This window comes from Nicotiana attenuata, unplaced genomic scaffold, assembly GCF_001879085.1.
Source record: "Nicotiana attenuata strain UT unplaced genomic scaffold, NIATTr2, whole genome shotgun sequence".
Taxonomy (NCBI): Eukaryota; Viridiplantae; Streptophyta; class Magnoliopsida; order Solanales; family Solanaceae; genus Nicotiana; species Nicotiana attenuata.
The window spans coordinates 786,696-809,168 of NW_017670242.1; the positions used below are offsets into that span (position 1 = coordinate 786,696).

General features: G+C 37.0%; 1 protein-coding gene across 2 annotated transcripts in view; it reads right to left on the reverse strand.

Annotated features, from left to right (window-relative positions):
• The window catches only part of LOC109236532 (ultraviolet-B receptor UVR8), a 37,840-nt gene extending 17,057 nt beyond the window's left edge, over positions 1-20,783 (reverse strand). The window contains exons 1-6 of one of the 2 annotated variants that reach the window (XM_019402721.1): positions 20,538-20,783; positions 13,760-13,946; positions 10,701-10,847; positions 9,586-9,667; positions 8,897-9,052; positions 3,403-3,576 (exon numbers count right to left, since the gene is read on the reverse strand). In XM_019402721.1, the coding sequence (XP_019258266.1) occupies positions 3,403-3,576; positions 8,897-9,052; positions 9,586-9,667; positions 10,701-10,847; positions 13,760-13,946; positions 20,538-20,625 (834 nt within the window). In that variant the 5' untranslated portion in view covers positions 20,626-20,783. Of the gene's footprint in view, positions 1-3,402; positions 3,577-8,896; positions 9,053-9,585; positions 9,668-10,700; positions 10,922-13,759; positions 13,947-20,537 lie in introns of those variants that run through there. The other variant, XM_019402722.1, reaches the window with a different exon arrangement.
• Between the last annotated feature and the right edge of the window lie 1,690 nt (positions 20,784-22,473).

Sequence of the window (22,473 nt, forward strand, 5' to 3'; positions counted from 1 at the left end):
TGAACACAACGAATTCAGTATATCATTTTAGGAGGCCGTATAAACCAATTGGGAAAAAATCTCGTTAATAGAGCCTTCTATAAGAAAACACATAATGAGAGTTCACATAAGGAACAAAGCACAAAAAGCCTACTCATCTTAAAGCAAATTCTGCTTTCAGATGAATTCAAGTTAAAAAAATCCAGTACAAGGAGAAAACTAAAGTTGTCTGGATAGTGTAACTTAGGATAGCTTGCTGCAGTTTTCTTCTTGATTCACCACTTTATGATTCTCCACGTTACAGTACTCCACTTGGTGAAGGCCTCTTTAAAGTATATATTGCATTACCCATTACAGACCAAACAACAGGCTACCGCACACAGTAAATATATTGTTGATTGACTTAATTATTAGGAAAGACTTGATTATATTCTGATTGATTGTAATTTATTTTCCTTCCTAAAATAGTCATAGGACTTAGTGTATAAATACATTTACTTAGGGATGTCAGAAATACATAGAAATATAAAAAGCTTTTTTTTCTTCTCAAAATCTACATAGTATCAAAGCCATGGCTGCCTTTTTGAGGTGAGTTCGCAGCACTAGGGTTCCATTTTGATCAAAGAGGTCGAGTTTTCTCTCTCTTGGTGGCTGTCTGCAAACACAAACCTCTTCTGGTTCCCTCCAGGCAGATTTGGCTTCCGGCGAGGCAGATTATTTTTGAGCAATTTTCTTCAAGTTTCCTTCTGATTGGGCAGAAAATATGGAGACATTCAAGGAGACGAGTTTTGGAGAAATCTTGTCTTCGGATGAAATTCAGCTTCTTCGTCGCCTCCTATACAAACTTGACTCTGCTAATGTTGCCACATCCAATTATGAGCAATCAGGTACTGCAAGTACCTTTGCTGCTCATCTTACCCTTCTCCATGTGTCTATTTGCACCAGAATCAACAATCCAAGAATTAAGGTGAGCAGCAAAGGCGGTACCTAATTGCACATAATTGGATGTGGTAACATTAGCGGAGTCAAGTTTGGCTAGGTGGCGACAGAGTACGTTGAATTTCATTCGAAGACAAGATTTCTCCTGAAACTGTCTCTTTGTATGTCACCATATTTTCTGCACAATAAGAAAGAAATCTGAAGAAAATTGCTCAAAAATAATCTGCCTCGCCGGAGACCAAATTTGTCTCCACGGAATCGGAAGGAGTATGTATTGCGGACAGCCAACAAGAGAGAGAAAACTCATCTCAAAAAAGGTAGCAATGACTCTAATACCATGTAGATTTTTGAGAAGAAGAAAACGCTTCTTGTATTTTTGTGTATTTCTTACATCTACATCCCTAAGCAAAGGTATTTATACACTAGGTCCTATGACTATTTTAGGAAGGAAAATAAGTTACATTCAATTTACAATCAATTAGAATAAAATCAAATCTCAATCAGAAACAAGTCTTTCCTAATAATTAAGCCAATCAACAATTATTGATATTCTATTAAGTGTTTTACAATAGCCATATTTATAAAACTATACACTATACATATTCTACTCCTATTCCATGTGGGGATAGGGTTATTCACATAACTATCTAACATGCACCAATTTTTAACAATTCTTTAACAGTGTGGCACTTGGATAAGCTTTTCTTGCATCATCAAAGCTACCCACAAGGCAACCAGTTAGATAATCTTTCGATCTCTCTAAGCTTTCTCATCCAATGTAATCCTATTAGCTGGACTATCTAATACTTTAATTTCTCGTATGAGCTGTTCTGGCAACATTTATATTGTTGCAGCCTCTGCACAGGATCCTTTGGGTAAGTTAGATTTTAGATTCCTCTGTATTTTTGCTCTTCTACATCTTCTATGCATATTTCCATCCAACATTTTCTATTATTTCTGGAATAATTACTGCATTTTATACTATCCAATCCATGCTTCATATCTTTCCTTCTAAATCTATTTAAGTTTTAATATACTCTAGACCCATAGACTGAACCATACATTCCCATCTACGACATGCCTTATCAGATCCTTCAAAACTTGCCTTGGTAGACTGGAAATTCAACCAAGATTGTCTTCATCTATCTTAATTTGCATGTAGAGTTTCTTGTTTGTCCTGCCATCATGAACCAGTTTAGCCCGACGTTGCTGATATCAACGAGCTCAAAGGATTTCTCACCCACCAATAAGTATGTGTCTCATATTGGAGCCAGTATTTTGAGTTTATGGGTTCTAGATTTATAAAAAAAAAAAAAAGGCAGCTTATTGGGTTCTTGATAAATTATTTCTAAATATTAAGCAGAATTTTTAACACAAATAAAGGATCTGGGCCAAAGCTACTGGGTTCTGCTGAACCTGTAAGTTGAGCGGTACCTCCGCCCCTATCTCCATGCTTTTCATGTTCTTGAAGAACGAATCAACAACTCCACATATGTCTAGGCATAAGTTACTCTGTCAACAGGCTCCTTCTTACACATCAATATTTGTATTTTCAAAGTAATATTTTAAGCACTTCTCTACCTAATCAATTTAACATTCTTTCACATATCTAATTCTTGACTTTCACACAACTCAGAGTGGATCAAGTACTGACAAGGTAAATAAAATACAAACACGTTAAGATCGCAACAAGAAATATCCATGGAAAACAGTTATCCTTTAAGCAGTTATTCCATGTGCAAAATGAGATATGTTAGGCATGTAAGCCATGACAAAAATCACTTGTTTTCAGAGTTTGGTTCTTTATCTTAGCATGCACAGAATATACCTGATAAAATCATACAATATAAACAAATTATGGATGCATTTTTTTTCCATTCAATGCCTTTCACTTGCAAACTCATTGAGCATATGTAGTGTCTCTTCTTGGAATGCAGCTCATGATTTCATTTGGTTGTCCATCTTTTTGCTTGAAATTAACATGCAGACTTTCATATGCCTTCCATCTCTTGAAAATTGCTGGATACCTAAAACCTATTACTGGACATGTTCCTTTATATGCAGCAATTACATTTCGTGTTACTACAATAGCTAAATTGCGAATAGAGAGTTTCATAGTTTAACACTTCCTAGGTCACAATAAAGTATATAACAAAAATCTGAGAAAGTTAAAAATGGCAAATACCACACAGATAAACCAGTAGAAGTTAATAGCAAAGCACACAAAGGAGCATGTCAAATTTCAGTAAAAGTCTATGCAGGATATGAGAACATCTATACAAATATTTCGCTAGGAAAAAGACTTCAGTCAGGTAAATTGTTTGGATTAAGGAGCTATAAAGCATAAAAACACAGATATAAAGAGGTCAACAATTTTCACTGCCCGGAAATGCACAAAAAAGAGTAAAATAGTTACTATAAAAACTTCCCATCTTTAATCTTAGAAACGTATGCCAGAAAGTTTTCATATAAAAGAATAAGTACCTGAGAAGTAAAACTGCCATGCAAAGCTTGAACCTTATGAGGGAAAAGATGATCCTCAAAATCACCATGTCCTAGTTGACCATATTTGCTCCAACCATATGTATACAAAGCACCAGAAGAGGAAACACAGATAGTGTGCCGCCAACCGCATGCAACCTTGAACATCTTTTCTCCCTGCAATTCTAGATATCAGGTAAATAGACAAGGGGGCTAAAAACAGGAACAAAGATTAGAGCAAGTGCCGGCAGAGTGCAGGCAGTTGTATATAATATTTGTACAGAGCGTAGCTGAATACCTATCTCAAGAACCAAAGCAAACAGAATATTATCTAAAGTTGTAAAGAGAAAATTCAATATTTTCAGCTCAATAAATTGAGAACATAGAGGTCCATTATCGCCAGTATGCATGTAAAAGCCAAGTGAAAAGGGGAAAAAATGGAAACAGACAACATACCTTAGTACAAATTGTTTGCTTAATGTTACAGAATATTGTAGAATCGTGTAAAGATATTCTCTTACCTTATATAGCTAGCTAAATCATAGGAGAGATTTGTAGGATATGTACTAAACTTTGACAGAGCCTCTTGTAATTGTATATATACATGTACTCCTGAGATTGTGAAATACAAGTTATTCCCTTGAATTCCATGGTATCAGAGCCTAGGGCTCAAGATCTCTTTCCAGCAAAATCGAAACTTTTCCTGGCATCTTAGGAAAAGGCTTCGGCTACTTAGGTCAAAGCTAAGAGGTGAGTAGCTTATCTCACCAGCACTGTATGAAGAAAGGGATGGAGGTTTCTGCCCGGAAGATTCATCTCCGGCATCTGGGCGGGCAGCGAGTTAATCTCATGCGCCACCTGTACCTTGTGACTGTCTCTCACTCGCCGATGCGTGTGGTCTGTGGTCCGGAAAAACAGATCTTGGCTTGTTTCTCCGGCGTCGCCTCTTCATTCCTCGTACTCTTCTGGTGTTGAATCTCTTTAAGGTGTGTTGATTCATTTGTTTCCATCGTAAGTATTCTGCAATTGTACACTTATTGTTTGGGTAGGGTTCTGTTATTTCTAGGAAGGAGGGTTTTGATTCAATTGTGGAGTAGTCAGTATTTTGGCATTAATTAAAAATGTCTGAAGATAAGACTTATGTCACTTCTGAAATAGTTCCAGCACTATCCAAATTACGGAGTATAAACTAAATGGGCCTAATTATTTAGATTGGAGTAGAAAAATCAGGTATATTTGCGTAGTGTTGAGAAAGATGACCACCTCACTGATGACCCTCCAACTGATGGACTCCCCTCTGAGTTTGAGACAGCCAAATCACAGATTCTCTCTCAAAGATGTTTTCTGTTTGGTGTGAGCACAAAGAGTACTCCGTCCAATCAGTATATGAATGTGCTTGTTGCAAAAGGAGAGGAAAAAAATAATACTGGCAGGTGGAACAATAACAGTGATCCAGGGAGGGGGAACAATAACAGTGAGCCAGGGAGGTGGAATAATAACAACAATGCTGGGCGGTGGAACAATAACAAAGGAGGAAGCACTGACATTATTTGCCGCTACTGTATGGAACCAGGACACATGAAACGAAATTGTAAGAAATTACATATTCATAATCAAAGAACTCAGACAACCACTGTTGCTTTACTTCCCGTTCATCCTTAGAGAAAACTGTTACAATCTCAGCAGATGAATATGCCAGGCTCGCTCAATATCAGAATATAGGTAAAGAATCTCCTCCAGCTCATGCTGAGTCAGGTAACAAATGTCTCATTTCCTCCTCAAACAAATGGGTCATTGATTCTAGTGCCACACATCACATGACAGGTAATTATAAAGTCTTCTCTAGTTTCGGTCCTGTAACTATAACCGATGAGTCAACCTATACAATTGAGGGATCTGGGACAGTTAAACCCACTTCATCTATTACCTTGTCCTTTGTGCTAAGTCTACCTAGCCTTTCCTTTAATTTGATTTCCATGAGTAAACTCACCAGAGACATACATTGCTTTATCTCATTTTTCCTCATCATTGTGTTTTTTAGGATCTTATGACGAAGCAAAACATTGGTAAAGGACATTTTTGACACATAGGTGCCTCGGTCAGTTGTTTGCTAGAGTGTTGTCTCTCAATTTGAAGCACATTGTCGGTTGGGACATCCTTCTCTACCTGTTTTTGAAGAATTTATGTCGTCGGTTTCACAATGTACCTTTAATAGATTGTGAGTCTTGTCATTTTGCAAAACATCATTGAAGCTCATTAAGCCCTAGAATCAATAAACGAGTTGATTTTGTTTTTGAACTAGTCCATTCATACGTTTGGGGACCATGTCCTGTTGTGTCTGAAGCGGGTTCAGATATTTTGTTACTTTTGTGGATGATTTTTCCCGAACGACATGGATTTATTTTACGAAGAACCTCTCTGAGGTGTTTTCTCATTCTCTACTTTTTGTGCTGAGATTAAGACACAATTCAATGTTTCTATACATACATTAAAAAAGGACAACCCGGTGCACTAAGCTCCCGCTATGCGCGGGGTCCGGGGAAGGGGCCGAACCACAATGGTCTATTGTACGCATCCTTACCCTGCATTTCTGCAAGAGGTTGTTTCCACGGCTCGAACTCGTGACCTCTTGGTCACAAGGCAGCAACTTTACCGGTTATGCCAAGGCTGCCCTTCCATAGATACATTAAGGAGCGATAATGTTAAAAAATACATGTCACAATCAATTCAGAATTATATGAATTGGCAGGGCATTCTCCATCAATCCTCTTGAGTGGACATACCCTCTCGAAATGGAGTGACTAATAGGAAAAATAGACACCGGCTTGAGGCCGCTCGTGCTTTGCTATTCCAAATGAAAGTTCCTAAGCAATTTTGGGCTGATGCAGTTTCTACAGCTAGCTTTCTCATTAACCGTATGCCGTCTTTAGTACTTAATGGTGACATTCCCTATAATGTTCCCTCTCCTAATAAGGCACTATTTCCACTAGAGCCAATGGTGTTTGGTAGTATATGTTATGTTCGTGATGTAAGGCCTCATGTCACTAAACTGGATCCAAAGGCCTTAAAATGTTTCTTTTTAGGGCATTCTCGCCTCCTGAAAGGGTATCGGTGCTACTCTCCAACCCTAAATAAATATATGGTCTCGACGGATGGGGTTTTCTCCGACAATACCCCATTCTTTTCCTCCCTTCACACTTCTCCCCGCCAGGAGGAGGAAGAAGAATGGCTCATATATAGAGTCACTTCACCAAGCTTAGAGCAATTCGTGGATAAGGTTGTTTCGTCTCCTTTCTCTCATGTTGAACAATTGAGATATGGTGTCCCTTCCCGTGATATTGTTGCGGTCGGGGGGGGGGGGGGGGGGTATGGGAAAGTCTGTCACCCGAAGAAATCCTTGTATGGTTCGAAACAAAGTCCTCGTGCTTGGTTTGGAAAATTTAGTAAGGTAGTTCAGGAGTTTGGGCTTACAAAGAGCAAATGTGATCACTCAATCTTCTACCGACAATCAACGATTGAGATTATTCTTCTTGTTGTATGTGTTGATGATATTATCATCACCTGAAGAGATTATGCAGGGATCTCTTCTCTTAAGTCATTCTTGCACACTCGGTTTCACACGAAAGTCTTGGGGACAGTTGAAATACTTTTTGAGAGTAGAAGTATCTAGAAGCAGGAAGGGAATATTTTTGTCCCAAAGAAAGTATATCCTTGATTTGCTTGAGGAAACTGGAAAGTTGCCAGCCAAGCCTTGTAGTACTCCAATGGTTCCTAATGTGCAGCTAACAAAAGATGATGGTGATCCCTTTGACGATCCAGAGAGATACAGAAGATTAGTTGAAAAATTAACTATCTCACCGTAACTCGCCCGGATATTGCTTTCGCAATACGTATTGTTAGCCAGTTCATGTCCGCACCTATAGTCAAACATTGGACTACTTTGGAACAAATTCTGTGTTACTTAAAAGGAGCCAATGGACTTGACATATTATATAGCAACCATTGGCATACTCGTATTGAGTGCTTTGTGGATGTTGATTGGGCTGGATCTAAGATTTATAGAGGGTCTACTACCAGATATTATGTTTTTGTAGGCGGAAATTTAGTATCATGGAGAAGTAAGAAACAGAATGTTGTAACTCGATCCAGTACCGAATCCGAGCACAGAGCTAGGGCACAATCCACGTGTGAGATTATGTGGATACATCATCTTTTAAATGAAGTTGGGTTGAATTATTTACACCAGCAAAACTTTGGTTTGATAATCAAGCTGAAGAACCAAGCACATCGAGGTGGACTTCCATTTTATTCGTGAGAAGACGGAGGAAAACTCGATTTCCACTAGCTATGTGAAGACAAGAGAGCAGTTAGCTGATTTATTCACAAAGGCATTGAATGGAGCTCGAGTTGATTATCTATGTAACAAGCTGGGCATGATCAATATCCATTCTCCAGCTTGAGGAGGAATGTTACAGAATATTATAGAATCGTGTAAAGATATTCTCTTGCCTTGTATAGCTAGCTAAATCATAGGAGAGATGTGTAGGATATTTACTTACCTTTGATAGAGCTTCTTGTAATTGAGGATAATTACTTACCTTTGATACAGCCTCTTGTAATTGTATATATACATGTACTCCAGAGATAGTGAAATACAAGTTATTCCTTGAATTTCACTTAAATAATCCATGATTCCCAAAAGTTAAACGTACTATCTCAACAAGCTGAAACCAAGGAGGTGGGTCGGCTATTGCCAGAATGCATGTAAATAACTAGGTGAAAAAGAAACACAAATTATAAAATGGAAGAAGAAACCCGAAATTTACCTTACTGCTAACCGGTGCACTTCTTTCAATAGATACAAGAAGATGAACAAACCAATAACTTCAACAACTTAACGATCCAAATTAGTTCTTCAGGTTCAAAATAATTACACGAAATCACCACAATGTCATTCGTCCAAAGAAGTAAGTCTCTCAACGTCCTTACTAGAGTCTACTTGGCATTAGCTATGTAGAATACAAAATATTTACAGCCTTCATGCAAACAAAATCCACATATACAGATTACAGACTCAAGGTAAACATTTCAGGGCACTATGTTTCTCTCCTATAATCCTTTTGTTTGAAGCCCAAGGCATAACTCAAACTGAATACAACAACCTAACCATTTGACACGCTCAATATACTTTCCAAATAATTCTCTCCGAATGGTTTCTGCGGATATTCGTTTTTTTACCTTTTCCCCAGTTTCCCCTAATCCAGAAGAACTTATAAATCTGCAGATTAAACACTTCTGACACGAAAAGAAAATTGAAAACAAACATTAAACTTTGTGTTGCATGTCAGCAATACATCTTTTTGAGCAATAACAGATACACATTATAAAAATAATTCCATACCACAAAACAATGTTTTAAACCCAGTTGTACGATGTGGTTGCAGTAATTAAAAAATAGCCTGATAGTAATCAACAGAATTCCACACAAGATGCCTACCACAGTAGCTGAAACTTTTACTGGAACCAAGCGATCATTTCGGTCACCTAACCCCAGATTACCATATCGACCCCAACCCCAACCATAAAGTTCACCATCTTCTGTAACAGCAGCTGTATGTTCGGCACCAGCAGCAACCATTTTTACAGGTATTCCCTGCAAAAGCATGTTGTAGTTAGGTAAATTTCAGATATTGTGACACCAAATCAAATATGATGCACAACCAAAGAAATTCAAATTCTTATCAAGTCATTCATCGAGAAAGTTTCATGGCTAACCTTTCAAAAAAGCCAAGAAGTTCAATTACAAAATCAATTATTGTCCACCCTTGGATAACTAACAAAGCAGATGCATATCTTCTACACCAGGTTTCGGCTGGAGTACTTACATATCTTTGCGAAATGAAAGCAACAAAGGTTCTTACATCACAAGTATTCCAAATGACGCACTCATAACCGAGTAATTTCAGAGAATATTTTCTCATTATATGAGCAATTTGAAGTTTATCACCACTATATGAATAAAGCTATTAATTTATTGGAATTCAAACATATAAGCTAAGTGAAGCCTTGAGAGTAAGGATCCTTTACACCATCATTTTGATAAGTCACCAGGAATGTCACAGAAGAGTTTGTGAAAGAACAAGACAATAACTACATAAAACATAACAAACAATTAGGAAGCAATACCTTGAAAGCTTCAATCTTTTGAGGCACAAGAGAGTCCTCTGTGGTGCCAAGGCCTAGTTGGCCATTTTGATTTCTCCCCCAACTAAAATTGAATTGATAACAATATTAATAGTTGGATTCAAATTGTCAGATGAAAAAGAAGCAGCTTTAGAAATAATAAAATCTTATATCAAGAAAGCGAGTCCAAGTATGCAAACCAGATTTCTATATTTTATATTCAGGGAAAACTTAAAATGTGATCCTACTAGTCAGAGAAAGAGGCAGGATGATAATATAAAAATTACATAATATAAAAGAATGTGGTAGGAAGTGCTTTTTGTCCTTTGTTTGGTTTGAGCAGAAAGTGGAGACGAAAGGAAATAAATATGTCACTTTATTGGGGAAGACGGAATTGTATTCTTTCCATCTTTCTAAATAAACATAATAAGTCAAAAAGACTTCAAATTTTCTCTTTCCGTAGTTGATAGTTTATTGAGAACCCTACCATATTTTGGATAGTGGTTCTTACTTGTTATATTCATCAAATAAGAGAGCCTCATTTCCTTCCAAAACTTCAGTGTCATGTTTCACTTTTCATGCTTCAAATCTATATTCAAATCGTTAAGTAGGAAATTTGTGGCTGCTATATGTTGGATTCTTTCTGTACAACTTTTAAACAATGTGGTTTCTAAGCATCCAAATTTTACCATTAAGAAAAAATTAAACACCTTCATGTTCATTCTGGAAATGGCCAAATCATAGCAGGCAATTAATTTTTTTTTTTGAACTCAAACTAGCAAAAAGTGACAGATGAGAGCCACAAAATTTTAGAACAAAAGATTGCCTCAAGTTTGCGGAAGTAATGTTCGAAAATAGAAAGATTGATGAACTGCCAATTTACTTTAAGAAAAAAGATGAATAGAGAAATGAGACCAGAAGTCTTAAGAGTTAAATATTGATAGAAGATTGATGAACATGGTAAAATTACAGATGCACCTAATTTAGATTGGACAAATGTCATAGCAACACTGGTTAAGGAGACAAAACAAACATATTTATCAAAAGAAAAAGAAGAGAAATGAGCATAAGGTTTACAGGTCCACCAAAACAACAGCTCAAGAGCAGCAGCAACCAACCTCTGCACTTCGCCTTCCATTGTCACAGCAAGACAATGGCTGTCCCCACATGCAATCTGCTTAATGCATATACCATGCAGTGCTTTTATTGGTTGAGGAGTGAACAAGTCACTGGAGTTTCCATGACCCAATCTCCCAAAATCACCCCTACCAAATGAAATAGAAACAACGCCTGCTGATTTGATCCAAATGCATGCTGACACAATCATTAAAAGTACATGCTGCATAGAAAGTTAATGTTCTTCATGTTCTTTCATCGCAGAAATTATTCTTGGTAGGATTCAATCCACGTATTATGGTAAAACCAAGCAGAATACTCCCATTTGTCTCAGTGAAGACCATGGGGAGTTGCTAAGATTGCACTGATCATGGGAAACTAAAAGCAAGTTCAATGATAAGACTCAATATACATAGGGCAAACACTCATAACGAATCAACATATATTGGATAAGATGGCTGAAAAAAGTGAGGACTACAGGAAATTAGAGATGTTGAATTTTGAACCCAAAAAAAAGGCTTCATTTCTTGACCATACCATTCTTCGAATAAATTGTCACCACCAGCCAATGCACATACAATTTCAAGTACTTTATGAGTATCGAATTTATTTTCAAAAAGCTTGAATCATCATTTGATCAAGATGTAGAAGTTGGTCTATTTGAATATCTAAACAAGGAAGTTGTATCACATAAATTGGGATGGATGGGAGTATCAATCACAACTAAGGGTGACCAGTGAAATTTTACAACCAAAGAACAATACTCTAAATTCGTTTTTGGCCCTGGAAACATATGCAACCCCTTAAATTTGTCCGTTTTTTTTATTTTATTTAGACACATAAACTAAGACTTGTTCCTATTGAACACCGGAAGTGAAAATAAAGTGTGTTAATTAGACACACGGTGCTTACATGGCACAGTGTGTGCAATACACTCATTTAAGGCGCATGAAAGGCATAACTTTTGAAAGAAAAAAAGAATTTTTTTCTCACTTCTTCCCATTCTCTCTCCTACCACCACCTCCTCTGCCATACCAGCCAGCACCACCTCCCCTTCTACCTTTTCTCTCTTTTACCACTCAATACACATTACACACATACAAACAAAAAAACAATGTACACAATTTTCATCGGAATACACTAGGCACACACAAACAGAGAGACGACACTCACAATCTCAAATTCACTCGAACCCTAGGAATTCACCACCAAAGCCGTCGTACCCCCACTATAGCACCTCCATCGTTTCGATTTTATAAACTTCATGCTGCCACTAGGCTCCTTCACCTTATTACTGCTGTCCCACCTCCATAATAACCATCGTCTACCGTATCTCCATCCAAATGCCGCCACTGAAAACCCAAACTCCATTATCACCGCCATTCCTACCGCCACAAGCTATTGAAAAAAACTCAAAATAGAGTGAAATGGAGTTACGGGAAGCCGTTGTATTTGATAAAACATAGTGAAATGGAGGTTGGTGTTGCCGACTATTTAATTATTAATGTTATGTAGCGATGAAGGTTAAAGATTGTGGCCGTTCTGATGGTGGGTTTGTGGTCGTCGAGGATGATGGTTAACAAGAGTATGATGATAGCATGATTCTAGGCGGAGATGAAATGGAGATAGATTGTGAGCAATGGTAGTGAACTGGATAGAATAAGATGGTGTTGGATATTGTTCATGGCTTTTGCTGTGAAAAGTGCAGGGGTGTAGTGGAGAAGCTGTAAGGAATTTATGGTGGCTGTGAATGATTTTTTAGAGGAAGGAATAGAGGCTTGAGTGATAGCTCTTTCTTTCTTTTTAAGGGAATGTGAGGGTGGTTTTAATGGGGAGCTCTGTTGGCCAACCATGGAAGTAATTAAGAATGGGTGGAAGAAGAAGACTTTTCTAAAAGAATTTTTTTTAAAGATTTTCCACTTGTCACATTTTGATTTGCTTTTTTGGCCACGTACGAAGCGTTTAGCAACACACGCTTATACTGTTTCGCAGATTGTGAAAATTGTGTCTAATAGATATACTTAGGCATGAGTTCAGGTGTTCAATAGGAACAAGGCTTAGTTAAAGTGTCTAATTGAAAAGATTGGGCCAGTTTAAGGGATCGCGTATGTATTCAGCCTTCTCTTTTTGATGAATAGAACAAGACCCTTAATTATTGAGACTACAAGAACTCGAGGAACGCCAAGAATGATAGAAACTCAAGCAAAGATGGGAAAAGCATATCCTTAATGAAATTATTTCATGAAGAATTGAACATGTAATGCATTAAGAAGTGAACTGTGTTTTTCCAGGTGCATGCTTGTACAACGCGGTTTTCTATTAACAAAAATTAGTTTACAAAACACACAAAAAAAATGTATGTTTACCGAGGTATAACATGACTGAAAAGATAATAACTTATTTCGAACCTATAAGAACAAAAAGTATTGAGAAGCTACAAAACAGTGGGGAAGACTTCAAAGTCATCTCAATTAAAGCAGCACTCTCAAACCAGAGGTTTAATACCAGCATCTACCACTCTTTGCTTCCTACATCATTCTATTGTTAGTTAATAGTTGCTGCATGTTGTCACATCTAAATTGGATGTTTAATCAAGCTCCCAATTCATCAGCATTTGTATTTGCCTCTTCGTGCTGTTATAATCTCTTTTATGTTCGCTTTGTTTCTAAAAGTTCAGAGATTTTTATCACATTATTGGCCAACTTTTATGTTCGGACTACATTAAGCAGATTCAGGATCTCACCTCTAACGTTCCATTCTTCGGCATGCTCAAAATATATTTGCAATATGTAGAAGAGGTAGCTTCACGAATTGCTTCCTCAAGTTGCGTATAAACAGGTTTTGGGCAGTTCAGAAAAGGGACTAGCTAAGATAAGATCTATTAATATACAAACCACAAAAGTATCAGGAATTCTCAGGTTTACTAACAGCCAAATTCCTGAGATAACACTCATATTTAATACTAGCTAATATCAAGAACTTACCAGTTATCATAACTTTAACAAAGATTCTGAATAGAATAATGTTTTAATTAGAAGTATTTGATGGAATGAAAACCTACCATCCCCAGCTATAGACTTGCTTGAGGGCCTCAGAGTAAGCAGTTGCATGATCAGCTCCACAAGTGACAGATACTATTTGCTGCTCATCCAATGCACTGACCTGAGTTGGAGAAAATCGATCTTCAGCATCCCCAAGGCCGAGTTGTCCATCCTCTCCCCTTCCCCATGAGACAACGACATTTGCAGCTGCAATTACATGAATTACATCAACTATCCATCACGCCAAAAAGCTTAATAGTTGAGTTGACAGCTTAAATACTGAATCGAGCTCTTCTCTTGTTCAGTATTGCAGACTCCAAGTTCAACTTCCCATATAAAGTATCATGCAACAAGACTTAATAATTGATTATGCGAGTTGTTGTAACAACAATTTTGGACCAGCTCAAAGTCAAATAGACATGTTTGCAATCCAGTTTGAGTCAATCTAACTTAATTAAGCATGGGTTACGCAGTGCTCCAAAAGAAACTATCTGAAGCTAACAGTTGCAGCCAAACACCAAGTCATCCAAGTACAACTTTTAAGATCATTTTTCTAAGAAATTAAGTTACATACACATACAGTGTAAAGATTTTTCACACTATTACTGTAGTTTAACCTACAATAGCAGGTTAGATACCATTTTTATGCTGTAACCAATTAATGCTTATCATAGACCCTAAAACATATAATAACAAGTCTCATCGGTTGAATCTATATATTATTAAAAGGAGAGGATAAAGCCCTCTCCTTAAGCCAAGTGGCATCATAAAAAAAAGCCACATGGCATAATTAGTTATTAAGTAGTTTTTTAGTTAATAATTAGTTATTAGTTATTATGTATGAATTTAANATATATATATATATATATATATATATATATATATATATATATATATATATATATATATATATATATATATATATTTACATATATATATATATATATATAAATTGGTTACTTTATTTTAATTAATACATATAGATATCTCATAATTAGTTATAATAAAAAATCAAAAATATAAATATATAAAAAACAACTACACATTCAAATTGGGTGGAGTAGTTTCAAGTTGGAGTATTAAAATTATTTTAAAATAAAAAAAAATAAATACACATTCAAATTGGGTGGGAGTAGTTTCAAGTTGGAGTATTAAAAATATTTTAAAATAAAAACAAAAATAAAATTAACTATAATAAAAAAACGAAAAAAGAAGAAGAAAAACTACCCAGTCAAATCGGTGAGTAGTTTCAAGTTGGAGCTTTAAAATAAAAAAATAAAATTAGAAAAATAAAAATTACCATTTCAAATTGGGGAGTAGTTTCAAGTTGGAGTTTATAATTGTTTTAAAATAAAATAATAAAAATAAAGCAATAAAAAACTTTTGATTCAAATTGTGGAGTAGTTTCTTTCTAATATTCTATATTCTATATATCTTCTATATATTATTAAAAGGAGAAAATAAAGCCCTCTCCTTATGCCAAGTGGTAGCCTAGGAAAAAACCTTATGGAATAATTAGTTAATAACAAAGAAATTATCTATTGAAAATTAACAAAGAAATTAACTACCCAAAATTAACTACTAAAACATGGGGGAGAGTTGGTTTAGGTTAGTTAATTCTTTATTTTATTTTTTAAAATCATTTTATTTTTTATTTTTTGAAATAAAAATTATATCTATTCATTAAAATTCAAACAATATTATTGAGAAAAATATAATAAAATTTAAAATAAAAAATAAATATTTTCTAGAGTAATAAAATGTATATCTTATATTATATTACAAAAAAATAGCAAACAAAAATATCAAACAAGTATGCTAATAATCTATCTATATATTATTAAAAGCCAAAGAAAAAGGCACCACATTAATACAAGTGGTAGCCTAGATAAAAGCCACATGATATAATTAGTCAATAACAAAAAAATTATTTATTAAAAATTAACAAAGAAATTAACTACTCAAATATCGGTGAGGGTTGGGTATATCGCATTGACAAATAAAATGGCAATTAAAATTTGTTAAAGCAATACGGTCTAATAGTATCAAACAAGAATTATTATAATTTAATTTTTTCTTTTTTATATTGACCGCGCATCGCGCGGGTACGACTACTAGTAATTATTAAAGAGAACTAGGAAACCTGGTTATCAAAAAGAGATTAACCCTAGGGCCAGCACTAGACACGTTATTAACAATGCTTCCAGTCTCTACTGCAGCCTTAGCAAAGTAAAGTACCTAACACAAAGTCGCAAAGAGGGATGAACTAAGTTTAGATAGTATATGAAATAGGCGAAGGTTCAAGTTGTGGAACTACACAAATTCAACACACAATATCGTAGCTATATGAGAAATGAAAAGAGAACAAAGAGAAAGAGGAAGAAGAAAGAAAGAGCAGAACTAGGGTTTCATTCTCATTAACCATGGTTGGCAATTCCAGTACAAAATAAGGGACCAATGCTCCTGACAATTCCCAATAATCTCCACGTCACTGTTATCCAAACGACGAAATTAACTAACTCATGACTCAATTGGAAAAGGGCAAGACTTAAAGGGAACAAAGGGAAGTAAAGATGGCTTTTAGTAAAGCTCGAGGGGAAGCCCTAGATGGACTTTACAAGAAGCTAGTGACACGAAAAGAGGAGAAAAAAATATTTAAACTAGCTCGACTGAGAGAGAGGGATACTGTGTTTATTTCCGAGAACCAGTTCGGTTTCATGCCGGGACGTTTGACTACGGAAGCCATCCATCTTTTTAGGAGGTTGGTGGAACACTATAGGGATATGAAGAAGGATTTGCATATGGTGTTTATTGACCTAGAGAAAGCGCACGACAAGGTCCCTAGGGAGGTCATTTGGAGATGTTTGGAGGCTAGAGGTGTTCCTATAGCATACATTAGAGTGATTAAGGACATGTATGATGGAACTAAGACCCGGGTGAGGATAGTGGGATGAGACTCGGAACATTTTCCGGTTGGGATGGGGTTACACCAAGGATCTGGGCTTAGCCCGTTCTTATTTTTTTTGGCGATGGATGCACTGACACGTCATATTCAAGGGGAGGTACCATGGCGTATGTTATTCGCTGATAATATAGTTCTGATTGATGAGATGCAAAGCGATGTCAACGAGAAGTTGGAGGTTTGGAGATAGACCTTAGAGTCTAAAGATTTCAAGTTTAGTAGCACTAAGACGGAGTACTTAGAGTGGAAGTTCAACGACGTGACGGAGGAGCGGATATTAGATGTGAGGCTTGATTCGCAAGTCATCCCCAAGAGAAGGAGTTTCAAGTATCTTGGGTCAGTTATCCAAGGAAACGGGGAGATTGACATGTCACACACCGTATAGGGGCGGGGTGAATGAAATGGAGGTTAGCATCTGCCGTCATGGTGACAAGAATGTGCCATCAAAACATAAAGGTTAGTTCTACAAGGCGGTGGTTAGACCGACTATATTATATGGGGCAGAATGCTGGCCAGTTAAGAACTCTCATATCCAAAAGATGAACGTAGCTAAAATGAGGATGTTGCGATGGATGTGCGGGCACACTATGTTGGATAAGATTAGGAATGAGGATATTCGAGAGAAAGTGGGCGTTGCCCCATAGAGGATAAGATGCGAGAAGTGGGGCTTAGATGGTTAGGGCATGTAAGAAGGAGAAACCTAGATGCCCCAGCGAGAAAGTGTGAACGGTTGGCGCTGACAAGTAGGAGAAGAGGTAAAGGGCGACCTAAGAAGTATTGAGAGAGGTGATCAGGCCGCCCTATATATAATACATCTTCTACTCCTACTACATATGAGATTAGGACATATTCTACTCCTACTGCATATGAGACTAGGAGATATTCTACTCCTACTACATATGGGATTAGGACTATTTACACATAACTATCTAACATGTTTAATTTTTAATTTTGAGAAATCAAAATCTTAATTTTCCCACAAATTTGTCGATGGACTCAGGTCAAAGTATCCGAAATTAGTTAACCAAATACGGGACGTATCACATTCCCGCTCCCATCCCGTGTCGAGACGGATACTGCACCAAAAACGAAGAGTCCGCGCAACTTAGGTGGATGGGGATGTAGTAGGAGCAACTGTAGACTCCTCAAAAGTTTGTATAGTTAGTAGTGGTGTTGTGGCTGTGGATTCCTCATAAGTAGGTACAAGTAAGACCTCAGATATATCAAGATGATCAAAAGAAGTAAAGTAAGGTTGAGACTCAAAAGATGTGACATCAACTGACATAAGATACCTATGAAGATCAGGTGAGTAATACCCCTTTAACCCGGGAATAACCAAGGAAGACACACTTAAGAGCACGAGGAGCTAATTTATCTTTTTCAGGAGCTAAGTTATGAACACAACATGTATTTCCAAAAACATGAGGAGAAAGAGAGTATAAGGGTGACGTAGGGAATAATACTGAATGTGGAATCTAATTCTGCATAGAGGATGAAGGCATCCAATTAATCAAGTAACAAGCTGTAAGAACTGCATCGCCCCAAAAACGCAGTGAAATATGGGACTGAATGAGAAGTGTGCGAGTAGTTTCAATGAGAGGCCTATTCTCTCTCTCTGCTACCCCATTCTGCTAAGGATATACAGACAAGATATTTGATGGATAATTCCTTGAGAGGTCATAAACTGTTGAAACTGAGAAGATAAGTATTCTAAAGCATTATTACTATGAAAACTGCGAATAGAAACACCAAACTGATTTTTAGTTTCAGCACAAAAATTCTAGAATATAGAGAACAACTCAAAATGATCATTCATTAGGAAAATCCAAGTACATCTTGAGTAATTATCAACGAAACTAACAAAATAACGAAATCACGCCATGTTCGGCCTCTATACTCTCCTATCAAGGGCCATGTTCTAGGTAAGCTGAAGTCACTCCATGTACCGTGCATTCTCACATGGTATCAAAACTTCAGTGAGAAAATTATCGTTGTGCATCATTCTAGCGACATCCGAAAAGAAAAATCTCATCGCTGTGCAATTTTTCAACAACTTGGTCTTGTTCCAGGGTTCATCACTGCTTCAGTGGTACTACGCATATACCAGTACCACCATCAGATTCGAAACCCTTGTGCGACCAAACCCCAGAAATTCCAGCCCCGTCTGAACAGAAAAGTGAGTCACCGTACGTCTTTCCGATTTACGACTCAAGATTGATTTGTGTTATCTCCTCATCAGTAAATGTTGTGCGAAAACCAACACTACATCTTTTTCGAAAAAGTCAGGTGAAAACCTCAGTTAATCGCTCCGACAGAAAGTCACGCGCTGCCAGAACTAGTGTTCTGGCGAGCTACAATAACTTTTCCGGCGCGTGTGAGCCATTCCGGCCAATTTTTGATAAAACTTCTTCGGGACAACTAACTTGGCACTCAATTGGGAAAGACAAAAATTAAATGGGACCAAAGTGTCCAATCAAAAGCTTCTAAATCTCATACTGGGCCAAATGCTAAAAGAAATCAAAGGGGATGTTTGGTACAATGGTGGGATTCCCATAGGGTGGGATATCTCATGGGATTAGTAATCCTACCTTCTATATAGGATAACTACTCCTACCATTTCAGTGTAAAAGTTATTCCCAGATTAGCTAATACCTCAAACCAAACATAGGATAAAGTTAATAAAAACTTATCCTTATCCTATGTACCAAACGACTCCAAAGAGTGCAACTTTAGAAAGAAATCACTTATACTTGGGTGGATGTTATTCCGAGAACCTTTCATTAATCCACCTTAGCAGGTTCAGTTTATGAAGCACCTGACGCCCATCCAGTAACTTGTACTACCGTCTAAGCATAACAGTAAATGTCACCATTCAAATGTAAATGTTTGTTTCCATCATAAAGGATAAAACATTCATGTGACCAGCAAGTAGGGCAAGAGATTCGAGAGAAAAACTGAATAAGAAAAAGAAAAAGTAACTCCCAGAAGTAGGATTTCGGATAGTCTGATTCCTTTGATGTTTTAAAAATAAGATATTCAATCTATTCCATTTAAGCGATGTAGTTATCTTGGACAAGTACTTCTTTTTGTATCTCAGAAGAAAACATTTACTAACACTTCTTTATTTTCTCTTTTGCCGGTCCATTTATCACCCCCTAAGCATCAAAGGAATTTAATGAGGATATTTTACTTTCAAGATATAAGCAAAAATAAAAATATCACCAATAGAACTTTAACTGTCTTCCCAATATATTGATTCATCTAATCTTACAAATTCTTACAGCCTTTTACTTTAGAAATTACATAAAGCTAAAAAGATAACCTTTTTTTATTTACAAATTACAAATGAATAAAGATCAACGTCTTTAATATGTAGTTCCAGGACGCTTTGGCTGGGGAAACTAACAGAAATTGTTGTACTTGTACATACATCAAATGAAGGGCCATAAGAGATGTGATAAAGGTGGGAGACCAGATTACCATTTTACCCATGGCAACGTGGAGCATTTTTGTCCATGCAAATTCTAACAACGCCTTAACCCCTTTACCCCCTCCCCTCCCCTACCCCCTAAAAAGCCTCTTTCTTCCCATCTTTGTCTGCGTTTTCACATTGCATCTGCAGAAACACATACACATACATGTTTCCACAGACCTACTTCACATTAATCAGGCCTCTTATATGTTATATAAGATACAGTAGGTCGTCTTATTCCCTTTCCTTTACATTAAATTCATGATCTATAAGCAGAAAGAGAAAGTAGTAGTAGTAGTAGTAGTATTAGTACAAGAAGAAGAGAAGAAGAAGAAGAAAAGGTGTGGGCAAATGTTAAACGTACATAGAAGAGCAACGGAATGACTAGCACCAGCGGAGATCTGAAGCACTTTTCGACTCACTGCTCTTTCACTACTCCCGTCAGCAGCCATTTCTTTTACCTCTGCTCTGTGTCTCTGAATTTTCAGAGAAGAAAAGGTTGAAAATAGATAGTAAGCTTCTGGTTCAGTAATAATATGGAGAAAAGGAAAGAGATAACAGAAAAAGGAAAGATGGGTACAAAGAGCGTATTTAAGTGATTGAGACGGCACATGTGCCTAACTCGTGTCCTTGCAGACACTCACTCATGTTTTAAATAGTGCAGTTGGAGCATTTTCCACAGGTTTTTATTCTATAATAGTAGCTTTTTTCTTCTTCTTTGTTTTTTGGCACTATTATTTGCAAATTTAGGGTGTGTTATCAAAAAATATTTTTCTGTTTTTTCATGTTTGTTTGGCTTGAATGCGTTAAAAAATATTTTCCTTAAAAACTCATCTTAATTAGAGGAAAATGATTTCCCTAATAAAAGTAGGGAATATATTTTCTGAAGCTCTCCAACCTTATCTTCAAATGTCCTCAAACCTGCATCCCTCACCCCACTTACTTTGCCATGCGCACAACCCAGACTAACCCCAGCCACCTCCACCTCCCGATCGAGCCAACTCCTCACTCCCACCACCCAACACTCACATAACCCTAACCACCCCGACAACCACCGCTAACCTCGATCCTACCCACCTCGATTGAAAATCTAACCCCGACTCCACTCACAACCACATCGACCCGACCTCGATCCTTGACCCCTAAGATGACCTTAGCCTATAACTCTCACCCTTACCCTCAACCCGACCCTGACCCCCCACTAACAGGCCTAGCCCTCGACCCCCTTCCGACCCTCATCCCCGACCATCGAACCCTAACTCGACCTCCAACACCCGATACGACCTCGACACCTGACTGCGACCAAGACCTAGACCCCGACTATGACCCGTATCCAAATCCCACCATATCGTGATGGCACCTAATCTAATCCGGCAGGTGAATGAACTAACATCAAACACAATTCACAATTTAATGAAATAAGAACATGAAATTAATACAAAATACCCTAGGAATTGATGTCACAAATCATAAGCAACTAAGGACAGAAATACAATGTTGATCTGAGAAATTATACCATTTATTTCAATATACATAAATAGAAATACAAGATCCCAGGCTACCATGATTAAACAACAGCTATTAACTGGAACTCTGATATATCTGCAATGCTCGCTCTCAAAGTCTACAGCAACTCAGCTCCAAAATCTGCACACAACATGTAGAAGTGTAATGTGAGTACAAGTGACGTCATGTACTCAAAAAGTATCAAGACCAATCTCAACGAAAATAATGATGGGGTTTTAGTGAAAAGATACTCACTTTACATAATATGTACAGTTCATAAGTATATACAATAACAGAAAAACACCCAAGAAATAGCGGATATCAATAATAAGGTGCACAGTCAAAGACGGAGATGTTAAGTATGCTTTTTTGGGGTAAATAACAAGGTCAAAAATATATATAAATGTACAAAATTCGCATGTAAAGGAGATATACAACAAATAGCATTAATGTGAATGCTTCTACACGAGTCTAGAATATCTATGCATGATAAAAGCGCAAACCTTACATCAATCCAATATCCTCCAAATGTCCAACTACCTATTAACAAGTCTCATACATATGTAAAATGCATGAATATGCATGAATACTCCTATATGAGTCTAGAATTTCTATGCATGATTAAGACTAGAACTTTACAACAATCGACACTCCCAGTGACCTGATACCCCTAGTGTCGAACCGCATTATGCCACCAAAAGAGAAATATTGGATCCACACGTAAAATATGAACGTGACCAGCACACCCAACGTACGGACAAATCGCGTGCCATGATCATCTCAACTTGCACGAA